General features: G+C 32.4%; 1 protein-coding gene and 1 long non-coding RNA gene across 7 annotated transcripts in view; both read left to right on the top strand.

Moving 5' to 3' along the window:
* LOC124949531 (protein prickle-like) overlaps positions 1–11,810 on the top strand; it is a 104,194-nt gene extending 92,384 nt beyond the window's left edge. For 4 of the 6 annotated variants that reach the window (XM_047494746.1, XM_047494748.1, XM_047494745.1 and 1 more), the window contains 6 exons: positions 5,140–5,443; positions 7,199–7,735; positions 8,498–8,814; positions 8,993–9,316; positions 9,849–10,285; positions 10,717–11,810. In XM_047494746.1, coding sequence (XP_047350702.1) covers positions 5,140–5,443; positions 7,199–7,735; positions 8,498–8,814; positions 8,993–9,316; positions 9,849–10,285; positions 10,717–10,967 — 2,170 coding nt within the window. In that variant the 3' untranslated portion in view covers positions 10,968–11,810. Of the gene's footprint in view, positions 1–1,384; positions 4,012–5,139; positions 5,444–7,198; positions 7,736–8,497; positions 8,815–8,992; positions 9,317–9,848; positions 10,286–10,716 lie in introns of those variants that run through there. The other 2 variants (XM_047494744.1, XM_047494743.1) reach the window with 2 other exon arrangements.
* Positions 11,811–12,580: 770 nt separating this feature from the next.
* Positions 12,581–17,757, top strand: LOC124949163. Its single transcript, XR_007100981.1, has 2 exons — positions 12,581–16,287; positions 17,579–17,757. It is a non-coding gene; the product is annotated as an uncharacterized LOC124949163 (long non-coding RNA).
* The last annotated feature ends 3,047 nt before the right edge of the window (positions 17,758–20,804 follow it).

The following is a 20,804-nucleotide window of genomic DNA, read 5'->3' as shown; positions in this document are numbered from 1 at the left end:
ATAAAATTAAGATATGCTACCTGTCGACATATTCTCTGTTCGTAATCAGTGAATCGAAAGAGAAACGTGATCGTAACCGCTGAAGCTGAATCAAATCGATAACGGACGTGGATTCGGTTTGTATGTACGACAGCTGCTTCTTCTTGGATCGCGTGACAGGTGTCTTCGAGAAGAGACATACATATATACCATAAGGAGTAGAATTTCTCAAGGTCGTTCGAGAGCTTGAGACGTATTTATGTATGTATGTATGTATGTATGTACGTATGTACGTAAGAACGTTATGAGGCCGGTCAACAGGAAATTCGTAAGGTCCGCGGAAGAAGAAACTCTTCACTCTCGGATGCAGCGATGCGTAAAAAGGTTTCGAGGAAAAGAAAAAGAAGTACCAAAAAAGAAAAAAAAAAAAAAAAAAGAAAAAAGAAAAAACAAAAGGAAAGACTTTCGTTTCGGAACGCAGACGCATAGAAAGGTTATTCCGTTGATGATGCTCCCAACTTGCCATGCCCATGTTGAATCGACGTCCTGAAAAAAGATCCACAGGATTTTGCGTAAGGATTACGTTCTTTGATCGAAATAATTAACAATTATACGAATGTACCGATGAAATAGAGAAACGTTTGATAGCACGATAGAAAAAATATAGAATAGAATTGAAAAATTATCGAACGTAAAATCCTCCCCCGGCTTCTCCCGAAGAATCTAATAAAAAATTTTTATTTCGATCGAAGTTCACGAAAGAAAAAAAAAAAAAAACAAAGAAAAAGTGAAGAAACATATGTACGTTCATTCTTGACACTACGTAACACCTACGGAACACTTTAATATTCTTTCATACGTAAAATAATCAGGCACCCATTGATCCATCAGCACTACCACCACCATATAACCATTACTATCATCACTACCATTACTAATCTCTCCCCATCATTCCATAATCCCGCAACCCTCACCGCACTATTTCCAATCGATGATTTCGAAGAAAATAACTTCGTAACACTTCGTTCGTTCGGCCCCGCCCAATCGAATCCATCGATGAACTTTAACTCGTATAAATGGATTACCAAAACACCATATATGCATGGAGCCATATAGTCACGGTTTATATCATCCGACACATACATATAACCTTCGTGAAAACTCTTCGAAGATATAGTTCTTTTTCTTTTCGGATTCGACGAAAGTAATATCGAAATACGCACACACACACACACACACACACACAGAAAAAAAAAAGAAAATAGAGAAAAAAAAAGGAAGAAAAACAAAAAAAAAACGTAAGAAAGAAACAAAAATAAACGTAAAAAATAAAATTGCATTGTGAGGGCACAATCTACGGAAGGGCGGAAGGCGGGGCGGGAGGGGGTGGGGGAAGAGAGAAGTGACGGCCTGAGGTGGGATCGGGGAAAGACGAGACCGAACGAAAAAACGAGACCCGTGAGACGCGTGTTCGCATAAGTAAAAGAATCGTTGAACAGATCGTGGTACAGGAGGAGGACATCGTACGTGGTCGAGAGGGCCCCGGTCACAGAGGGCCCCCAACACCCTAAGCGCACGGTATTAGAAATGAATATAAATATAAATCGAACGTGGTACTGGCGTTAGTGGGTTCGGTAGTGGGAGATATCTCTTGGGTATTGGTGCCGTCGACGAAGTTACACGCACGAAGAAGGTCTATAGAGTCCTGTCCTCGCTCGCGCACGAGGCCCCTTTCCTCCTCCCCCTCCCCCCCCCCCCCCCCCTCCTCCTCCTCCTCCTCCTCCTCCTCCTTCTCTTTCTCTCTTTTTCTCTTTCTCTCTTTCTCCTCTTCTTCCACTTACCTTCCCTCCTTGTACTGTGCTGCTGGTGCTGCGTTCTCCGTGAGGAAAGGCCCCGAGAGAGTGGGCTCAGTGTCCGCTCGGCCTCAGAGCGCCCCGTGCCAAGAGAGAAGGAAGGAAGGAAAGACTGGTGAACGCCGCTTCTAGAAGGTTTTAATGCCTCACTCGCCGGCTCCAGACGCGAGTTATAACCGCTCCCAACGGTATACAGTAACAAATACGAAAATCAAAAGGGACATATATATATATATATAGATATATAGATATATATATATACACACATGTGTTTATATCTCCTTAACGTTCAGTGTTATACGAAAGGACTTTTAACCTAACATTCAAGATATTTCTACAACGTGATCGGACAACATTCGTCTAAGAATCCTTTTTTCCTTGCTCCCCTTCCTCCTCCTCCTCCTCCTCCTCCTCCTCCTCCTCCTCCTCCTCCTTCTCCTCCTGCTCCTCCACCACTTCCTCTTACCTCCGTCCAACTATCCCGCCCTCTCTCCCTCTCTCTTTCCCTCTTTCCCCCCTTCAAGTAAAAAGACAGCTCGAGAGAGATCATTCAATTGATCTTTTCTCGGAGCAAGTCGATCGAAAGAGAGAAATTTTGTTTTTCTTTTTCATTTCTCTCTCTCTCTCTCTCTCTCTCTCTCTCTCTCTCTCTCTGTTTCTCTCTATGTCTCTATCTCTATCTCTATCTGTCTGTCTCTGTACTCGCTTGTCCTTCCTCATCTCCTTCTCCTGTTCGTTCAACACGCCGTCGAGATACCCACGGCGCTCGGCTTTGTAGTCCACGAGCAGTGCCGCGTATTAAAACGTTAATCTCCGATGTGTACTACCGGTTATACGTACAGATTGCTTGTTTCTCTCTCTTTCTTTCTCTCCCTTTGCCCCTCTCTCTTCTCTTTCTTTCTCTCTCCCTCTCTTGATCGTTCCTCCAGTCCTCCACCTCCCTTTTCCAAGTCCCCTATCCTTTCGTCCTCCGGCTCGTTCGTGGTCGGTGCTTTCGCCGTAGCGCGTACTCGACCCATCTCTCTCTCTCTCTCTCTCTTTCTCTCTCTCTCTGTTTCTCTTTCTCTCTTTCTCTCTTTCCCCCTTTTGCACTCTCTAGCTCAATACATCTATAGACCTTCGTCTTCTTCTTCTTCTTCTTCTTTTTCTTCTTCTTTTTCTTTTGCTTCATCTTTTGCTTCATCTTTTGCTTCATCTTCGTATTCTTTTCTTTTATCTTTCTCGTCTTAACCCATCTTCAACGCCCTAGTATCATCCCCACCTCCTCTTTTCCCCGATAACCGCGAAGTCCTTCATATTTCATCGAGTCTCCTGTTAAAACGTGTAACTCGCTCCAATGAACCGCAAAGAATCGAAAGCTCCCGCCAAAAGTTTATCGCGATAGGATTACCAAATTGATCAGGTTAACGATGAACGTCGGAAGATCTCCCGAGAAGGACGTCCTTCGATTTAAGAAGGACGTGAGATGTACGGAGAAAGAAATCGGATGATGATGAATATTCACTTACGTCGATTTGACGCTGATTAATCTTAAAAACAAGTGAGAAAACGAGGAAGGAGAGAAAGAGAGAGAGAAAGAGAGAGAGAGAAAAGATATGAAGAAGGAGAAGCTGTCGAACGCGTTGATCGCGTTGGTGCGACCAGAGGCAAGTACCTCGACTTCGAGTAGCTTAGCCAGAAGGCGAACAGCTACTGTCCTTGGTTCCAGGAGATGGTGGCAGGGTGGTTGTTGGGCAACCAGAAGCCACCAGGAGGCCTACCTTCGACGACTTTACGCTAGAAAGAACGAACAACATACCGCGAAAGGCAATGCCGAGGATAGGAACGTCGAGGTCGAAGGTCGAAGGTCAGAACTTGGAAATAGTTGGTCGCAGTCCCAGATCGTTTACGATTTACCAGCGAACGGTGAACATTACCTCGACGATTTCTTGAGAAATCGTAAGGGCGATACTAACGAGGTCGACGTCGATGTCGTCGACGTAGAAGAAGAGGATGTCGTTGGTGTTATGGTCGGTTGTCCGGCCCTGACGGCCTCGCGTGCCAGTCCCACGGAGAAGTGCGTGGAATACTTGAACGGTGCTCATGACGCGACGACCACGGTGAACTTTGAAAACGATCGTCGCGAGCCCAATCGTATCAACGAGTGTGGATCCTTGCATTCTTGTTACGATGTCACGGAGTAAGTCTTTCGTCGATCGCTTGAAAATATTCTTTCAATTGGAATACCAATTGAATTATGTTCATTTAATTTTCATTGTTTATAAGAATGAAAAGACAAAGTGTGAAAAAGCAATCGGTGTTTATTAAGATGATGTTTATTAGATTTACTGGAAAAAAAAAAAAAGAAAAAAAAAGGAAAATATAATCTTAACAATGAGTTATTTTTCTTTTTCTTTTCTTTTTTTACAGACAGTAAACTGTAAAATTGGATTATATCGTTATATCGTTCTTTAAATGACAAATAAAATTTTAATTATTCGCGTTATTGTATAAAATAATATTATTGAATTGACCAATATGTTTACTATCAGAATTTTTAATATTTTTATTAAATATATCGATATTAAATCTCAATAGTATAACGTTTGGTCAGTTAATATATAAAAACTATTATATTAATGAGATTTATATTTCGTTATAAAATATTAAAAATCAGCCAATCCAATGCTATATAAATTAATTCTCTTTCGACAATTTAATGATTGATAAGATATTGATAAGATATTATTTCGTATCGTTTCACATACAAAGGAAACATACTCGTTAAGATAATGTGAACTATCATTGTCTTATTTTTACGATCTGTTATATACTGATAAAAAAAATTTATATATACACTATATATTAGATTGGTACATAAATAAGTGCCGTTTTATTATAATACATTTCTTAATTATAACGGCACTTGTATCTTCAAATGAACGTCATTATTATTCCGTGTTATTAGATGTATAAAAGATATACCTCTCTTGTTACTTCTCAAAAGATAATTCGAAATGATGAGCTATCATTGTCTTCTTTTTACTACTTGTAAAATCGATAAGAAATTAAATTATACAATATATTATATTAAATCGAATTGTCGTTTTATTGTAATATTATTTTTTATTTGTAACAACACTTATTATATCTTTAAAAGAATCGATTATTATTTCGTAATATTAAAGATATAAAAGAGACAACTTTCTCGTTAAAAATTAAATGATAGATGAAAAGATTACAAATTAAATGATAAACGAAAAAAAGAATGACGAATTATGATCTTAGTATGTTACGATCGTTAATGACGATTTACACACTCTTACAGAAAGGTGTGCAGAAGCTGCAGGTGTCCAAGGGAAGAACATCAAAGAGGATCGACGGAAACGGGCGGCCCATCTGGATTGGGCCTTGGCCCGGGTCCGCCGATGGCGATGGCAATGGCGTTTCAAAGCGGTGCCGGGGCAGGCTCCCATCAGGAACCGTTCAAGAGCCCGGTGCAAGCGGCACCGGCTGGTCTTGCTCTCCAGGAAGCTCTGATGCATCATCAGAGGCACTCGCAAAGCGACGACGATAGCGGATGCGCACTCGAAGAGTACACGTGGGTACCGCCTGGCCTGAGGCCTGACCAGGTAAGGAAGAATGGTTAAGAGGATATCTCTTTTCACAGATTCCTATCTCATCCTCATATACATTCGACCGGGCGATCCTCTTTTTCATTTTCTTCTTTATCATATTCGTCTTTTTATCAATCCCTTAAGGTATTAAACATCGGGTGTTGAGGTTTTGCGTGGACGCGTCCTTGAAATTTATACCTTTTAACTCTTCCGATTGATAGATTGGTATCTCGAGTCCGATGTATAGCACAAAAATTCCTTTCTTTCCTTTCATCTTTTTTCCATTTAACTAATACACAACTCTCATTTATCATCGGCTCAATAAAACGATTAGTTTTTATCGCAATCACGAGTATGATGTCGTTTGCTTCGTACATTTTTTTTTTATCTAACAGAGAAAAGCCAGATATATATGTATATGTATATATATATATGTATGTAACTACTTACGTATATCCTAGCTTACGTATTTTCACATTTTAATTATTTGTATATCTAATTACTATTTTAAAAGGACTAGACTGAAACGTACTCGTTTCACGATCGGTTATACCGCCGCGTGCATGGCCATTAAACCGTGAGAGCGCAATTTAATCCATGAGAACACCACCGCGACGGTATACTCTATAGTTATACAGGATGTTGCAGGAGTTGGGCGCGAATGAAAATGCACCGTAGAAAATTGCTCCTCGAGCGCGACTACTTATTAGATTAGACTGCTTTTTTACGCGGGATCGATTTCGTTCCGTTAACATCGATACTGATTTATTCAAATATGTGCGTCAAAGTTACACCGTTATCATTAATCTTTCAAAAATCTTATATATATATATTTTATACATATACATATATATATATATATATATATATATATATATATATATATATATATATATGAGAAATCATATATATTTGATTAAGAAATAATTTTCTTTCATTCTTTCGTAATATATTAATAATTCATTAATTCAATAATATATTAAACCATTATTAATTTACTCTTTAGATAAATGATAATAAATAATATAGTAAAATGTAACGTCAATATTTGATGAATTTTTATTTCCATTTAAAAATAAATAATATCTGATAAAATAATAAATTAATATTTTATCGTAATATGATAGAATTTAATACATTATATATAACACATAATGTTGTTGTCTTTAAATGATATACATTGTTTGACAACAAAGCTCAATTTTTACATACTTAATTGATAAGTTAACTTTACTAAATTTCTCATTATAAATGTATTGAATAAATTTTCTTTTTTTCTTTTATCTCTTATTTACACAATATTTATCTAACAAAGTTTATATTAATTAAAATAATTGATAAGATTAAATTGTACATAAGATATAAATATATACATTCTTGCCAATTAAATAGACTAAATGACAAATAGAGTCACTTCTATATTCTTTAATTTTTACTTTTCTCTATTTTTATATTTATCCTAAAGAGAACAAAAGAAAAAAAAAAAAAAAAAGGATATATTATTTAAATTATTTTCATAATTTGTTTACGATTTTTATTAAAAATATAAAAACTATACAAATATATTTATATAAAAGTATAAATTTTTAATAAAAATCATATTTATTATTATTAAAAATCAGAATTATATTATATTTGATATTTCTTTCGTTCGTTCATCATTAATTATATATCTACTTTCATACAATATATAATTATTCGTCGATGAAGCAAATATATCATGAATTTAATACGGTATCGTTGTTAACAGTTCCGTTTGAAATGTTATAGGTGCACCTGTACTTCAGTAGTCTACCAGAAGAGAAAATACCGTACACGGGTAGTGCCGGTGAACGCGAGAGGGTTAAGCAACTGCTTCAGCAGCTACCACCGCACGATAACGAAGCCAGATATTGTAGCGGTCTTTCGGAGGAAGAGAAACGTGAGTTGAGAGTTTTCGCGGCACAACGGAAACGGGAAGCTCTTGGTAGAGGACATGCGAGTCAATTGGAGAGGCCACACACCAGCGGATGCCGAGAATGCTCGAGGCCGATCGCAACCGGTGAGATGGCAGTTGCAGCGAGTCGTGCAGGTCCTTCTGCCCTTTGGCATCCTGCATGCTTCGTTTGTTGCGTCTGTCGTCAACTCCTCGTTGATCTCATTTATTTCTGGCGAGATGGGAGACTCTATTGTGGCCGTCATCACGCTGAAACATTAAAGCCACGATGTTGTGCCTGCGACGAAATCATTCTAGCTGACGAATGTACCGAAGCCGAAGGGAGAGCCTGGCATATGAGACATTTTGCATGTCTCGAGTGCGATAGACAGGTAATACAATCGAGGATCTAATTTTTTCTTTGATTTCCTTCTAATCCAAATAAAATAATATAAAATAAAAAAATTAATAATAATAATAATAATAATAATAATAATAATAATAACTAATATACTTTCCTTTTAAATGACATAATCGTACATAATTTCTATCTCTTCATCAACTCAAAATATCACTTTTTCAAAGTAAAGTGATAGTGATAGTATATTAGTTTATTATTGAAAATATTGAAAATATCTATATTCGACATTGATATCCATTGTGGCTGATGTCTTTAACAAAATTTTTACTTATCTTCAGAAACTTTAGGGGAGGGGGATGAAGAGAACATCGTTTCTTTCTTTTTTATTGACAGGGATTTCATTAAAAAAAAAAAAAAAAAAAATAAGAAAAAAAAGAAAGAAAGAAGAACTTTGGAAAGACTGTAAATGCAATTTTTAATTCTTTACGATCGAATGCCATCGTACAAGAGACCATCATATTACTATTCATTAGATCGAATGTCGAAAAGAATTTCAATTAATTCAAAACGAAGTATTGTCAAATTAAAAAGAAGAAAAAAAAAAAAAAACCTAATGACGGTATAAATAACGAAATTATTTTTTGCCATCTTTTTCTTTTTGCGCCGACATTCGACCTATTGAAGAGAAATGTAATGCCGCTTGTATGATTGCATTCAAACGCAAAGAATTAAAATGCAATTATTAAAAGTAATTTTTAAATGCAATTTTACATAACCACTGAAACATTTGCAGCTAGGTGGTCAAAGGTACGTTATGAGAGAAGGACGACCATATTGTCTACGTTGTTTCGATGCCTCCTTTGCCGAATATTGCGACAGTTGCGGCGAACCGATAGGCGTTGATCAAGGTCAAATGTCGCACGAAGGTCAACATTGGCACGCGACCGAAGCATGTTTTTGTTGTGCCACTTGTCGTACCTCACTTTTAGGCCGTCCTTTTCTTCCTAGACGCGGTGCTATTTATTGCAGTATAGCCTGTAGTAAAGGAGAACCACCAACGACTCCGAGTGATTCTTCGGCCGGTCCTCCACCTCCGCCATCTTTTCTTAGGTAAATACACCATAAAAATTAATACTTAAGCTTCCTGTAATTCCTTCTAATGGATCATTTAAAAGATATTGAACGATTATCGTAATGATATCTTTTCAATTCTAAACAAATTTATATACTTTTGTAAATAAGAACTGTTCTTTTCCTTTTCTTTTCTTCTTCTTTTTTTATTCTATAGAGGTAGAAGACAAACAGTACCAACGAGCGAAGGTTCCTCGAGTCCACCACCACCTCCACCTCCTCCACCACCGCCAGGATCCAGACACGTTTCAGGATCCCTAAGAAACTCGCCAAGATTGACAAGGAAACATCAGCAGGTCTCATCCTCGATTGCGACAACCCCAACACAAAGTACCTTGAGTCCAGAATTCCCAACGGAGGGATTTTCCACTAGTGGATCTAGGGGTGGAGGTCTCGATAGGGTACTTCTCGAAAGGAATCTCGAGAGATTGTTGCAAGAACGTGGCTCTCACCCTGAAGAAAATCGTAGTGATTTGGGAAGGTATGATCGTCGTGATTTTTGAAGATATATCCTTCGGAAAAAGAAAAAATAAGAAAAGAAAAGAACTCCTTATGATCGTCCATATAAAAAATACTAAAAAAAAAAAAAAAAAAAAAAAAAAAAAAAACAATCGATTCATATGAAATAACTTTCTTGACGACGTATCTTATATCTTAATTAACTCTAATTGTCCACACTTCAAAATAATTTTCAAATTTCAAGTGTTCACTTCGAACAGCTCTCATTTATACAGAATGTATAATTTTGACTCCAAAAAAATACTGTATAATTTTTCGAAATCACGTTTATATATAATAATCGGTAGATTTTTTCAAAGATGCATTTTCAATTCTGTCATTATAAAAAAAAAAAAAAAAAAAAAAAAATCATGAATCATGAAATGCACAAATTGAGTTCAAAGTTTGTCTGAGTTATTGCCTCCACAGGTACAACTAGGTTTAAGAGAATAATTTACACTTGATTGATCATATTAAAATAGTTTTCCAAAGTTATAAACATTTCTGATTTGCAGACTAATGCAAGCGAGGGACCGGGAGCCACTTCGATGCGTTCAAAACTGCACACCTTCCCACGCTTCAAGCATGCCTGAACTCCCAGCGCCTACATTGAGAGCTTCACCTTCAACGTCGGTACCACCTTCTGGTGGTATTGCAGCTGGTGCATCGACGATTACGTTAGCACAAGAATCGCCAATGTCGCCAACGAATCTCGCTACAAGTCAAACGGATCCACCGACGCCTACGTCGCGACGTGTGCGATTCCAAGGTGACTTGGACGTAAACGATCATGGGGCAACACCATCGTCTAGTAATGTCCCTATTTCACCAGCTAACGATACCAATTCATCATCCTCGCCATCTCCACCACCAAATAATCCTTTGTCCAGGACGAACGTTCCACGATCGAGAAGTTTGCAACCCGAGGAGGTCGCAAGTACGTCGACTTGGGGTGCGTCGAATTCCTATCGTTCTTCATGTATAAATGGAAATTTTACACGGGGTTTACTGTAAATCAATGTAATACCGGCGTATATACTTCGTTGCCTATGAAAGACATTCCAAGGAGTTCGCAAATTCCTGAATTGTCTAAAATTACATATACCGGGTATATCTATACAAAAATTCTTCAAATTCTTGGGAATGAGGAGATTAATATTCGCATAAGTAGAATGAAATTTGAACGGAGAATCTCGAACGGATTTATTAAACTTATTTTCCTTATATTAATCTATCGTAAAAATATCTAATTTATATTATTATTTAATCGCGTTATAATTTCCATTTATTTCATAGAAATTGTCAATTATAATATCAATAAAGATTGTCTTTCGATCTTAAAGCGGCCTATAATTAAAATATATTTGTCATTATTGTCAACAGGTGTGGCCAGTTCGTCAAGGTCAAGACTGGACGAGGCAGAGGATGCTGAAAGTTGCTGTTCGACTTGTAGTTCTTCTAGTAGTTCTGACGAGGCCGCAGCATACGCTTTACCACCTAGAAGAGCTTACGGTGGTGTACGTATTTCTTACGTACCGAATGATGCGGTTGCGTGCGCGCGGAAACGGACTCAACCGTCTTCTTCCTCGTCAAATCAAGCTCAAAAGGACACCGAAAAATGCGTCGTGTCTTGATGATCGTGCTTAAATATCCGTAGGACATCTTGCGGTTTTTTTATTACGCTTAACGTTTGTACGATCGATGGATCTCCTTCCTCTTGGTGTGCGCGACGAGAAACGAGCAAAGACTTTAGAGACAAAAATATTGAAGGGAAAAGAAAAAAAGAAAAGAAATAAAAAAAAAGAAGAAGAAGAAGAAGAAAGAGAGAGAAAAAGAAAGAAAGAAAGAAAGAAAAAAAAAACAGAGTTCCTAAGCGCTACAATAGTGTACGCTTTTCAGTATCTTCCAGAGCATAGGCCTTTTCGTATTTTGTTCTCGTTAATGTTCGTTTCAACTTGAAAACGCAATTTCCTTGATGGCAAGTCTCATTGTAAGCGTGTATATATTGTTGAACACTCGCATAGGAAAGTTTATAGAATAAGTTCTTTTTTTTCTCTGTTCTTTTTTTTTTCAACTATTTACAATAGTACCATATACAATCGGATTTCTATAATAATTTCATTCGTAACGATTAAGGTATCGTTATATAAAAATCATTCATTTTTATTCGTAAAGAAATTCCTTAAGTTCTTAGAAACAATCTATTTTCTTCGAACATTCTTTCGAAACATTCCTAAGCTCGTTCGCAACAATATATATGCGACAACGATAAAAACAATAATAATAACAACGATCAAAGATATTTCGGATAGAGACCGACTGAAGACTTTTCTCGCGAATTTATTCGTATCGGAAAATCTCAGTGACATTTTTGCCTCGCGGCCATACACCCTCATCTATTTTTATTATTCTCGTTGATGTACTACTTGATGACGATAATAATAATAATAATGATAATGATGTTATATTTTAAAGAAGATCCGATGATTCGATTTGAAGATTTTTATTTGAATAATAAAACCCATCCTTTTTTTTTCAGTTTTCTCAATTAAAAGAATTTCTAATGACTTCGATGGACTAACGTAAGTATCAATGTTCGTCGATTATTTTCACGGATAATGGAAATGTAAAATTTTTTTTTTTATAAAGGAACAAACAAAGAGAGAGAGGGAGAGAGAGAGAGAGAGATGAAAAGAATTAAAGGAAAGTATATTACCCAGTTAAGGACACAACTTTATTACATTGTCATTCTCATCGCAAAAAGGGTCACATACTTTCTCCCTCTTTTAAGACCATTGTACTTCCAGGGGCTAATAAACATCTCGTTAATGAATTCTTGCGACACAATTATGACAGTTCTTAGATAGAATCGCATAAAAATATCTTTTCTCTGAATATGTTCGTATGTGACCGTACATATTCTTCGTGAAAATCTTTAATATGCGCGTGATTGCATATCGTGCGCGTAAACGTTTTTTTTTTTTTTTTTTTTTTTTTTTTTTTTTTTTTTCTATTATATTTATAGCTACTAACTAATTGAAATGAAATATGAAAAAAATTTTTTGCACGAAGTTTCATTTATCATTGCGACAGGTGTGCGAATTATAAATTTTCAAATGATCAACTATTTTATCATAGAAATAATTTTTCTATTGATAATCAAACGAATCGATTTATCGGAAAATTTTAGATATATTTTTTTAGAATCTGCAATCTGTTACTTTTCTTTCCTTTTTAATTTCAAACGAATTGAATGATTATTTTTAAAACGATCCTCGATTGAATGAACAAAATTTTTAACATTAAGAATTCACGAAAAAGGTCGAATCGATTTCATTGAAACTTTTCGAAAAACTTTTCTTATGAAAAGTAATGATGTTTTTTTGAAACTTTTCATTCTAAAAAAGCCGATATTCTTTCATCAGGGCCCAGAATGATGCGCGAAAATAATGATGCGTGTTAATAATATTTCTAAAAGCTCATTAAAGATATAATGCACGTTAAATATAAACTTTTATACTATTTTTTTTACACGCTAAATATTAAATTTAGTATCTTCTTCCATGGTGATTAAAATAGGCGGCATTCAGAAAATTTTCAAATTATTTTAATTATTTCTATTTTATCATTGTTATAAGAAAAAAAGTTCAATAAACAGTCTAAACATACGCATTAATAAAAAAAAAATATATGCCTTATATATATATATATATATTTTTTTTTATAAAAATGAATGAATTTCGGAATTTTTTATAAATAATCTCAAAGATATATTCATTAATTATGAATCATTTTTTATCGATTAATACCGTACATAATCGTAACCTTGATACATAATTAACTTATTTCAACAATTTTTCAAGCAAAACATTTTATTCATTAACGACTGTCGTACGAATCATATACATAATTTTCAAATTATCCGTAAAGGTTTGATTTTTTTTTAACTAGTAAACGAAAATATTTACCTCCGATTAAATCGAGGATATATCGAATCGATCACAAATCATAAATCAAGAAATTCTCATTTGGATTTATATTTTAAATATGGATGTTGATATGCATAATGGATAGCCACTACGTTTTCTACAATTACTACATCAAAGATTACGAAATTCTTATCGAAGAATTTTTTTCTATCTAAATTGATTATCATGTCCCATTTTATCTTATGTTATTCAAAGAATGTGATAAAATAACATCGCATAGGAAAAAGAAGTCTGTATTAACTAAAAAACATTTTTGTTAACGTTGGTATTAACGAAATAAATGATAAATAAATTGCCACTTACTTTGGCGAAAAGTTCGTGTGATGCTATGATAATCCTTCTTACTGAAAAATTGCACGGTCTCATAATTTGCAATATCAGTATGAGCAATATTTTTTGAGTCTTTATCGACAACAAATAAAATGGTACTTGACAACTACACGGATGGTTTACGTATGCGTATTTAAAACTTCATAAATCCAATTTAATTGTATAAATGTTTGACTTATATCGTACTTACCATTTTGTAAATACAGCACTGTTATAATTTATTAACATTTGTCCGGAATAGCAGTAAACGTATATCAAAAGGAGACTTGAAAGTATGTAGGTACAATCCGAAATAATTTCGCTAATTGTACTTTTCAAAGTAAAAATCTGAAACAGCTTTGATTTTTATGACATAAATAATGTTACATTAGATTAAATCTTATTAAAAAATTTTAAGACATATAATACACATACAATACGTACACTTACATAAAGATAATCTATAATGATAAGAGACAATCCCAATGTTATTTCTATTAAGTAAGTTGATCCAAATACGAATTTTATTAAATCAACAAATCTTAAAAGAACATATTAAAAATTAATATATTAAAAATTTCACGTTAAATATTATTCAAAAATTATAACGATTTACATTGAATACAAACCTAATGGCTTTCTCATAACTCCTTATAATAGATACAATCCAATTGTATTCCATATTCTGCGATTTAAAAATCTTTTTCTGTCGCAAACAATCCAAATCTATTTTAAACGGACTATCTAATTTTATCCTTTAAAATATTAAAAAAACATGTCCTTCCTATTAAACAAATTCTCGACCATTGATCGTGAATTTATTTAAAAATGTGCTAGATTAATTACTTACAAAACAATATTGAACAAACCAAAACCATGTTGAAAAATTGATATGAACAATGAATAGTTAGCCACTCCTATCGTACATACGAGGAATATTGCAATGAATTCCACAAAAAGCATGATATAGTAAAACTTGATATTTATTAGATCAATTTCTATACGTATTGGTAATATAAATTGTGTCTTGTCAGTAACACGAAAAATATAGAGGAGATTGTAGGCAGATGGAAATATTAAAGCAATGATGTAACCATAAGAAAAACCTAATATATATAGAATATATATATGTATAATATTTTGGCCAAATTATATCACCATTGATGATAGAAAATTAAAATAATATTTTATATTTCTGTTATACTCACTTATGATCAACATCGACCATACTTTACTTTCATTCGCATATTTTTTCATTATAATTAATTCATCCTCGTCCTTTAACTTGTTCCAATCGCTTTTAATATGATTTATTATTAACTTCATCTTTAAAATTATATTTGTATCGTTGAGAACTCGTTCAAAAGTTTAAAAATTAAATTCTGATGATTAAATAATTCCGAACAAACCTTTGCATAATTATGAATAAGATTATAATAATAACAAGTCGAAAAGCATATGGTTGGAAGGAACGTTTGAAGTAATTTGACGATCATCTTAAATCGTTTTTTTGATTCCAAATTATATAAAAGATACAACTCTAAAAACTAATATTATTTTTATCGATTTATACATACACAGAAGAAAGAAATTTTGATTACTCCTATAACTCTTTGAGGTTAAATCGATTAAAAATCGTTCCACTTTTTACTTAGTTTTTTTATGCACAATGGGATATATTTTTAAACCATCTCGAAAAGTTGAAGTTACTCATAGTCATACATAGTTTAATATTTTATTTGAAATGAAATATATTAAATATTAAAAATTATATAATTATTATTATTATATTTAAAATTATGTGCAATATGGATTTTTATTTTCTTTAAAATCGTCTGCCTCAAAAAGATAAAGGCCAAATCTTTCTTCTATACGAATCAACTTTTGTTCATTCATAAATCATTCATGAATACTATAAAGTCCCATTGTTAAATATCACGATAATAATATACATACATATTATATACTATATATACTATATCGATACATAATATTATTTACCTGTATAAAAATAACAAACGCTAAAACAAAATTTAACAAACGAACACGCAACAATGTTTTCGGTGATTTCTGATAAGACAATAAACCAAGGAACATAAATAACTTTTCGTTAAGAATACTAGAATGTTTCTCGAAGTAATCTATTTCTTTCAAAGTCATTGTCCCTTCTGTCAGAGTTTTATTAATCGTCTACGTATCGAAACCCCTGAAATATAATTTCTTCGTTTATAGTACGGCTATCGGACCCTCTGACAATTCTTAGAAAATATTTTATGGGAGAAGTTGTAAAAATATAAGAAAAGCCTTGCAATTCAACCCTTTCAATAATATCTTTACACTCTACTACTTTTTTTCTCCTAAGATTCGATTTATACATAAGTAATTAAACAGATGTATCTTCTCAGCAATTTAGTTTATTATTCTTACCTTTATATCGTACGTCTAAGGGGGATATCTTTCCCCTTCCACAAAGGACATGCGCGTTACCCTCTCTTTACCATTAAACGCTGATCGTCCACAGTATATTTTTGTAACTCGAAGAGAAATGATCGTATCAGAAAGTAAAACAACGAGACAAAGAATTGAAACTTATAAAATATAATTGTAATTGTACGACATGTCGTACAATTTATAAAAAAAAAAAAATAAAGTCGAAGTAAGTGTATAGAAAAATTTTACCCTTTTAATATTTTATAAAATTCAAACTTATTTTATTTGTACTTAAAATATATAATAGTGAATAATACGAGAGAATAAATTCTAGTGACGGTGGATATATCGTTGTTTAATACTTGGATATCATCTATGACATAATGAAGAAATAAAATAGAAAAATATTTTATAGTAAATATTTGTAATAGTGTGATAGTGTATTGATTTAGGACAGCCTTATTAATAAAACAAGCTGAAAAAATTACAGTGAGATCTAGAAAATCTATATAGAATGAAATTTTCAAAATTAATCGTTTCAAATTTTTATCATCGATGAGTAATAAAATCACGCGATATTATTCAACATGCTTGGTAATATTCAGTGATTATTAAATAAAAATTTTGATATTTATTAATAACGAATAAATAATAAATAAATATAAAGATTTTGATATTTATTAATAACGAATCAAATATTAGAACTGAGTAATATAAAAAATAAAAAGAAATTCTATACTCAATTATTTAATTAATCTAAGGTGCAAAAAAAAAAAAAAAAAAAAAAGAAAAAAGAAGAAAAAAAAGAACAAAATCAAAATAATAAAATAATTAATAATTTACATTAATAATAATTTAATGGAAATTTCAATCGTAAATATATAAAATAATAGTGAATAATACGATATATAAAATGAATTTAAATAATATAACAAAATAGTAATGAATATTGCTTTTTAAAAAAATAATGCAAATTTATAATATTAATTACGTAATCGTCGATAACATCGGAGATCTAGAAAGTGGTTTTTTTTTTCTTTTTTTTTTTTAATTTAATCACTTATCTCGATTTTGTATCTCGTCGAAGACGATCTAAAGTGTATTTTCGAAATTTCATACTTTTTTTGTTTATATATTAGTTGACAAAATTGTTAATAAATGATTCGCAATGTTTAGTGTTGGAAATTTTAGCTTTGAAGATTTTCTCGATAACGTTCAGTAAGACCTTTCAATACTGATAATGATGACCAAATCAAAATACTGATCGATATTATTCAGCATTATACGCATATTACGTTATAACAAAGATATTAGATTTAACAATTACAATTAATAATCATTTAAATAATAAAACTAGATCGATAAAAATCGATCGGTAAAAAAAGATCGATCGAAATCAATAAAATAATTTGATTAAAATCAATTATATCTTTCAATGATAATACTTTCTCGTATTATTATTAAATCTTTTTCTCTTTCTTTATCTCTCTTTTTTTTTTTCTTTTTCTTTTTATTAGCCCGATAAACTATCAATACTCATGATCTCAACATTTAAATGTCACATCTATTAAATATTTTTTCTTTTTTTTTTTTTCTTTTTTTTTTAATTTAATTAACATATCAAAAAATGAAGTTTGAGTAGGAACGAACGACATTATCGATCGTTCAATGGATCAAGATCGATCGATCGATCGAACACATCCCTACTATGAGGCATGAACTAACGGATCACATGTTATTCCGTTCGTGCACAACTTTTGCGCCGCTGTGTGCGCTCGTTAGCGAAGAGGCTTTCTCCATGGCTTGGAATGTGGCCTCTCCCTGGTTTGCTTCGAGGACGGCCCCCATAGCGTGTACTTACGTTGTCCATAGTTTGTATATATAATGTTATTCTACAGCTTTTGTCCTTCCCATTCGCTTCTAATCGAGCGCGTGCTCGAATATACTTTACGATCTCTTTGCCCCTTCTTTGCTCGCTTTTCTGGCATGCCGAGAGACGCATAAGACGCATACCTTCCAGATCGTTCATCTTTAAAAATAGAAAAGTGAACAAGAAAAAAAGAAATGAATAAAAATAAAATGAGAAAAAAATAATAAACGAATTTAATTCGAAAAGAGGTTAATCGATTTTTTTTTCTTTTTTTTTTTTTTTTTTTTTTTTTTAATATCATATAAGAAATCTTTGATCCGTTTAGAAACCAAAAAACCTTTAACCTATCCTATAAAATTTAACCATACGACTGCTAAATCTAAATCTATCTTAAAGGCACTATTTATCAATTTGATTAATATATATATATATATATATATATGTATATATAGTAAAATTTCCTTAATCCATAAATATTTTAAGATAAAATATGAATATTCAATGAATACTTAAACATCCGATCAATAAATCGATATTTTAGATAAAATTGTTATTTCCAAAACAAATAAAAATGTAAAAGGCTATTTGTATTTGACGTATTTTATATTTTCAATTATCGAGTGTTTAAGTTTTAATTCGATACGAATTAATATTATCTACTTATTAATCTTTACTTTCGTAGAACAATTTTTTTTACTTTCGAAGAAAATTCTTTTTTTTCCTTCTATAACTTGATAATGAAACAAAAAAAAAAAAAAAAAAAGAGGAAAAAAAAATACTATAAATCGGTTGATAATCTTATAGAGAAAAATTGTTCTAAGAGTTGTACATAAGTTCCTTTTTTTTGTTTTATTTTTTATGAGTAATAAAATGATCGATATTGTTTTAGCAATGGAAAAACGAATCGATTGCAATGTATTTTAAGAATAAGAATTATCGATGAATGAATCGTTGATCGCTATAAAGTTGAAAGATTATAATAAAGCACGTGCTTTTATTGTTCTTCGATCGATCGATACAATCAATAAAATAAGATTCTCTGATATATATTAATTCGTTAAAGTTCGATTAAGATCTTTGTCGATTGTATATTATTTCATTAGAATTAAAATAACCGATCTGAAAGAAACCTATTTGATCGATCTATGAATATTACATTTATTTTGCATTATACATAATATGAAAGTCAACGAGGAACATTTCTTTCGTGAGTAATACGTCGAACATGCGAGCCGACATACTTGAATCGGAAAATCGGTGCACACAACGTTCAGAGCTAGATTCTTTCCTCTTTTTTCTTTCTTTTTTTTTTTTTTTTTTTTTTTTTTTTTTTCCTAACGAGTTACAAGCGAGTTCAGCAACATACTTTATTTGAAAACTCGTAACTCGCGATCTCGGAAAACGCATTAGAATAAATATTCTTGTGGATTGTTCGATTAGTATAGATTTAAGTAAACCTTTTTTTTTTTATTTATAATTTATATATATATATATAAAGGAAAAAAAAAAGAAAAAGAAACTATATGATAATTTTAAAAAGGAAAGAAAAAGAAGAACGTATACAACGATTTAAAAAAAAAAAAAGAAACAAACCCTACATAACGATATATCTTATCGAAAGTAAAAGCCTTCGTATTAGAATATTATACGTATAACGTATGAGAATAAATCAAAGATTTAAAGTGAGCCACTCCCATCATCGATAGTTCGTTTACTACAGAGGCAAAGATGCATTGTCGATAACAACGTGACACCTTCTCATCGGCTAGTCGAACATCCTTTTTATTCTGTGCAATTTCCTCGGGAATGAAGTAACATCTTTACGAGCGATAGCGTTCGCATACTGCTCGCGGTTCAAGGATATTGAGTACATATTCACAATTAAGTGTGGCGCAAACTCCGCCTAAGAGATACGCGTTGGTAGTTCATTAAAAACCAAGGGACACGTCAGCTACCAATTCATAAATCATATTTCATATGAAACATTGATTATCACTATCAATGTTTTATATTTATGCATATATTTTCGGTTTCGTTTGAACTATAATAATAAATAATATCCATTAAAGAAAATTACGGTGAGATAACCCTAACCTTTTATTCCTACATTAATAATCGTCGTCATCGTCTCGATATTTCTTTTTTTTTTTTTTTTTTCTTTTTTTTCTTTTCAAATCCATTTCCAGTTTCATTCGAGCATCGATGATTATTATCAATTATTGATTATAGTTTGTACATATTAAGAAAGAACAAAAGAAAAAAATAATATGAAAAAAGAAAATAAAAAGATTATATTACATGATAATCGTGTAATCATCAATTATCATTATCATCGACTATATTAATAAATCACAATTGACATTATACTAAGACAAAAAAAGAGGAGGAAAAAAAGGAAATGATTATATTTTTGATCGATCTCATTTTTCTTCCTCGTCGTAAATAACAGATTTATATATATATACACATATAAATAATCATATTTACATACACACATGTATATAGATATATCGAAAGTCACGCTTCAAGGATGTCCCATCCGCGATACGACCTTCAATTTACATATTCTCATGTCGACCATTTTACACCTGCTAAAGGTCGACTTAGGAGGCGATCTCTCTTTCTCTCTCTCTCTCTCTCTCTCTCTCTCTCTCTCTCTCTATCTATCTATCTATCTCTCTCTCTCTTTTTCTTTCTCTGACTTTTGTTTCTTTTCGTTACTTAGTAAAACTCCCGAATTAAAAAAAAAAAAAAAAAGAAAAAAAAAAGAAAAAATAGAACGAAAAGGGAAAAGAAAAGGAAAAAAGAAAAGGCTAAAAGAAAAAGAGAAAAAAAATAGAAAAAGAAAAGAAATGGAAGAAAACAAAATAACG

The sequence above is a fragment of the Vespa velutina genome, chromosome 5 (genome assembly GCF_912470025.1).
Source record: "Vespa velutina chromosome 5, iVesVel2.1, whole genome shotgun sequence".
NCBI classification, from domain to species: domain Eukaryota; kingdom Metazoa; phylum Arthropoda; class Insecta; order Hymenoptera; family Vespidae; genus Vespa; species Vespa velutina.
This window is presented reverse-complemented; position numbering and strand designations above follow the sequence as displayed.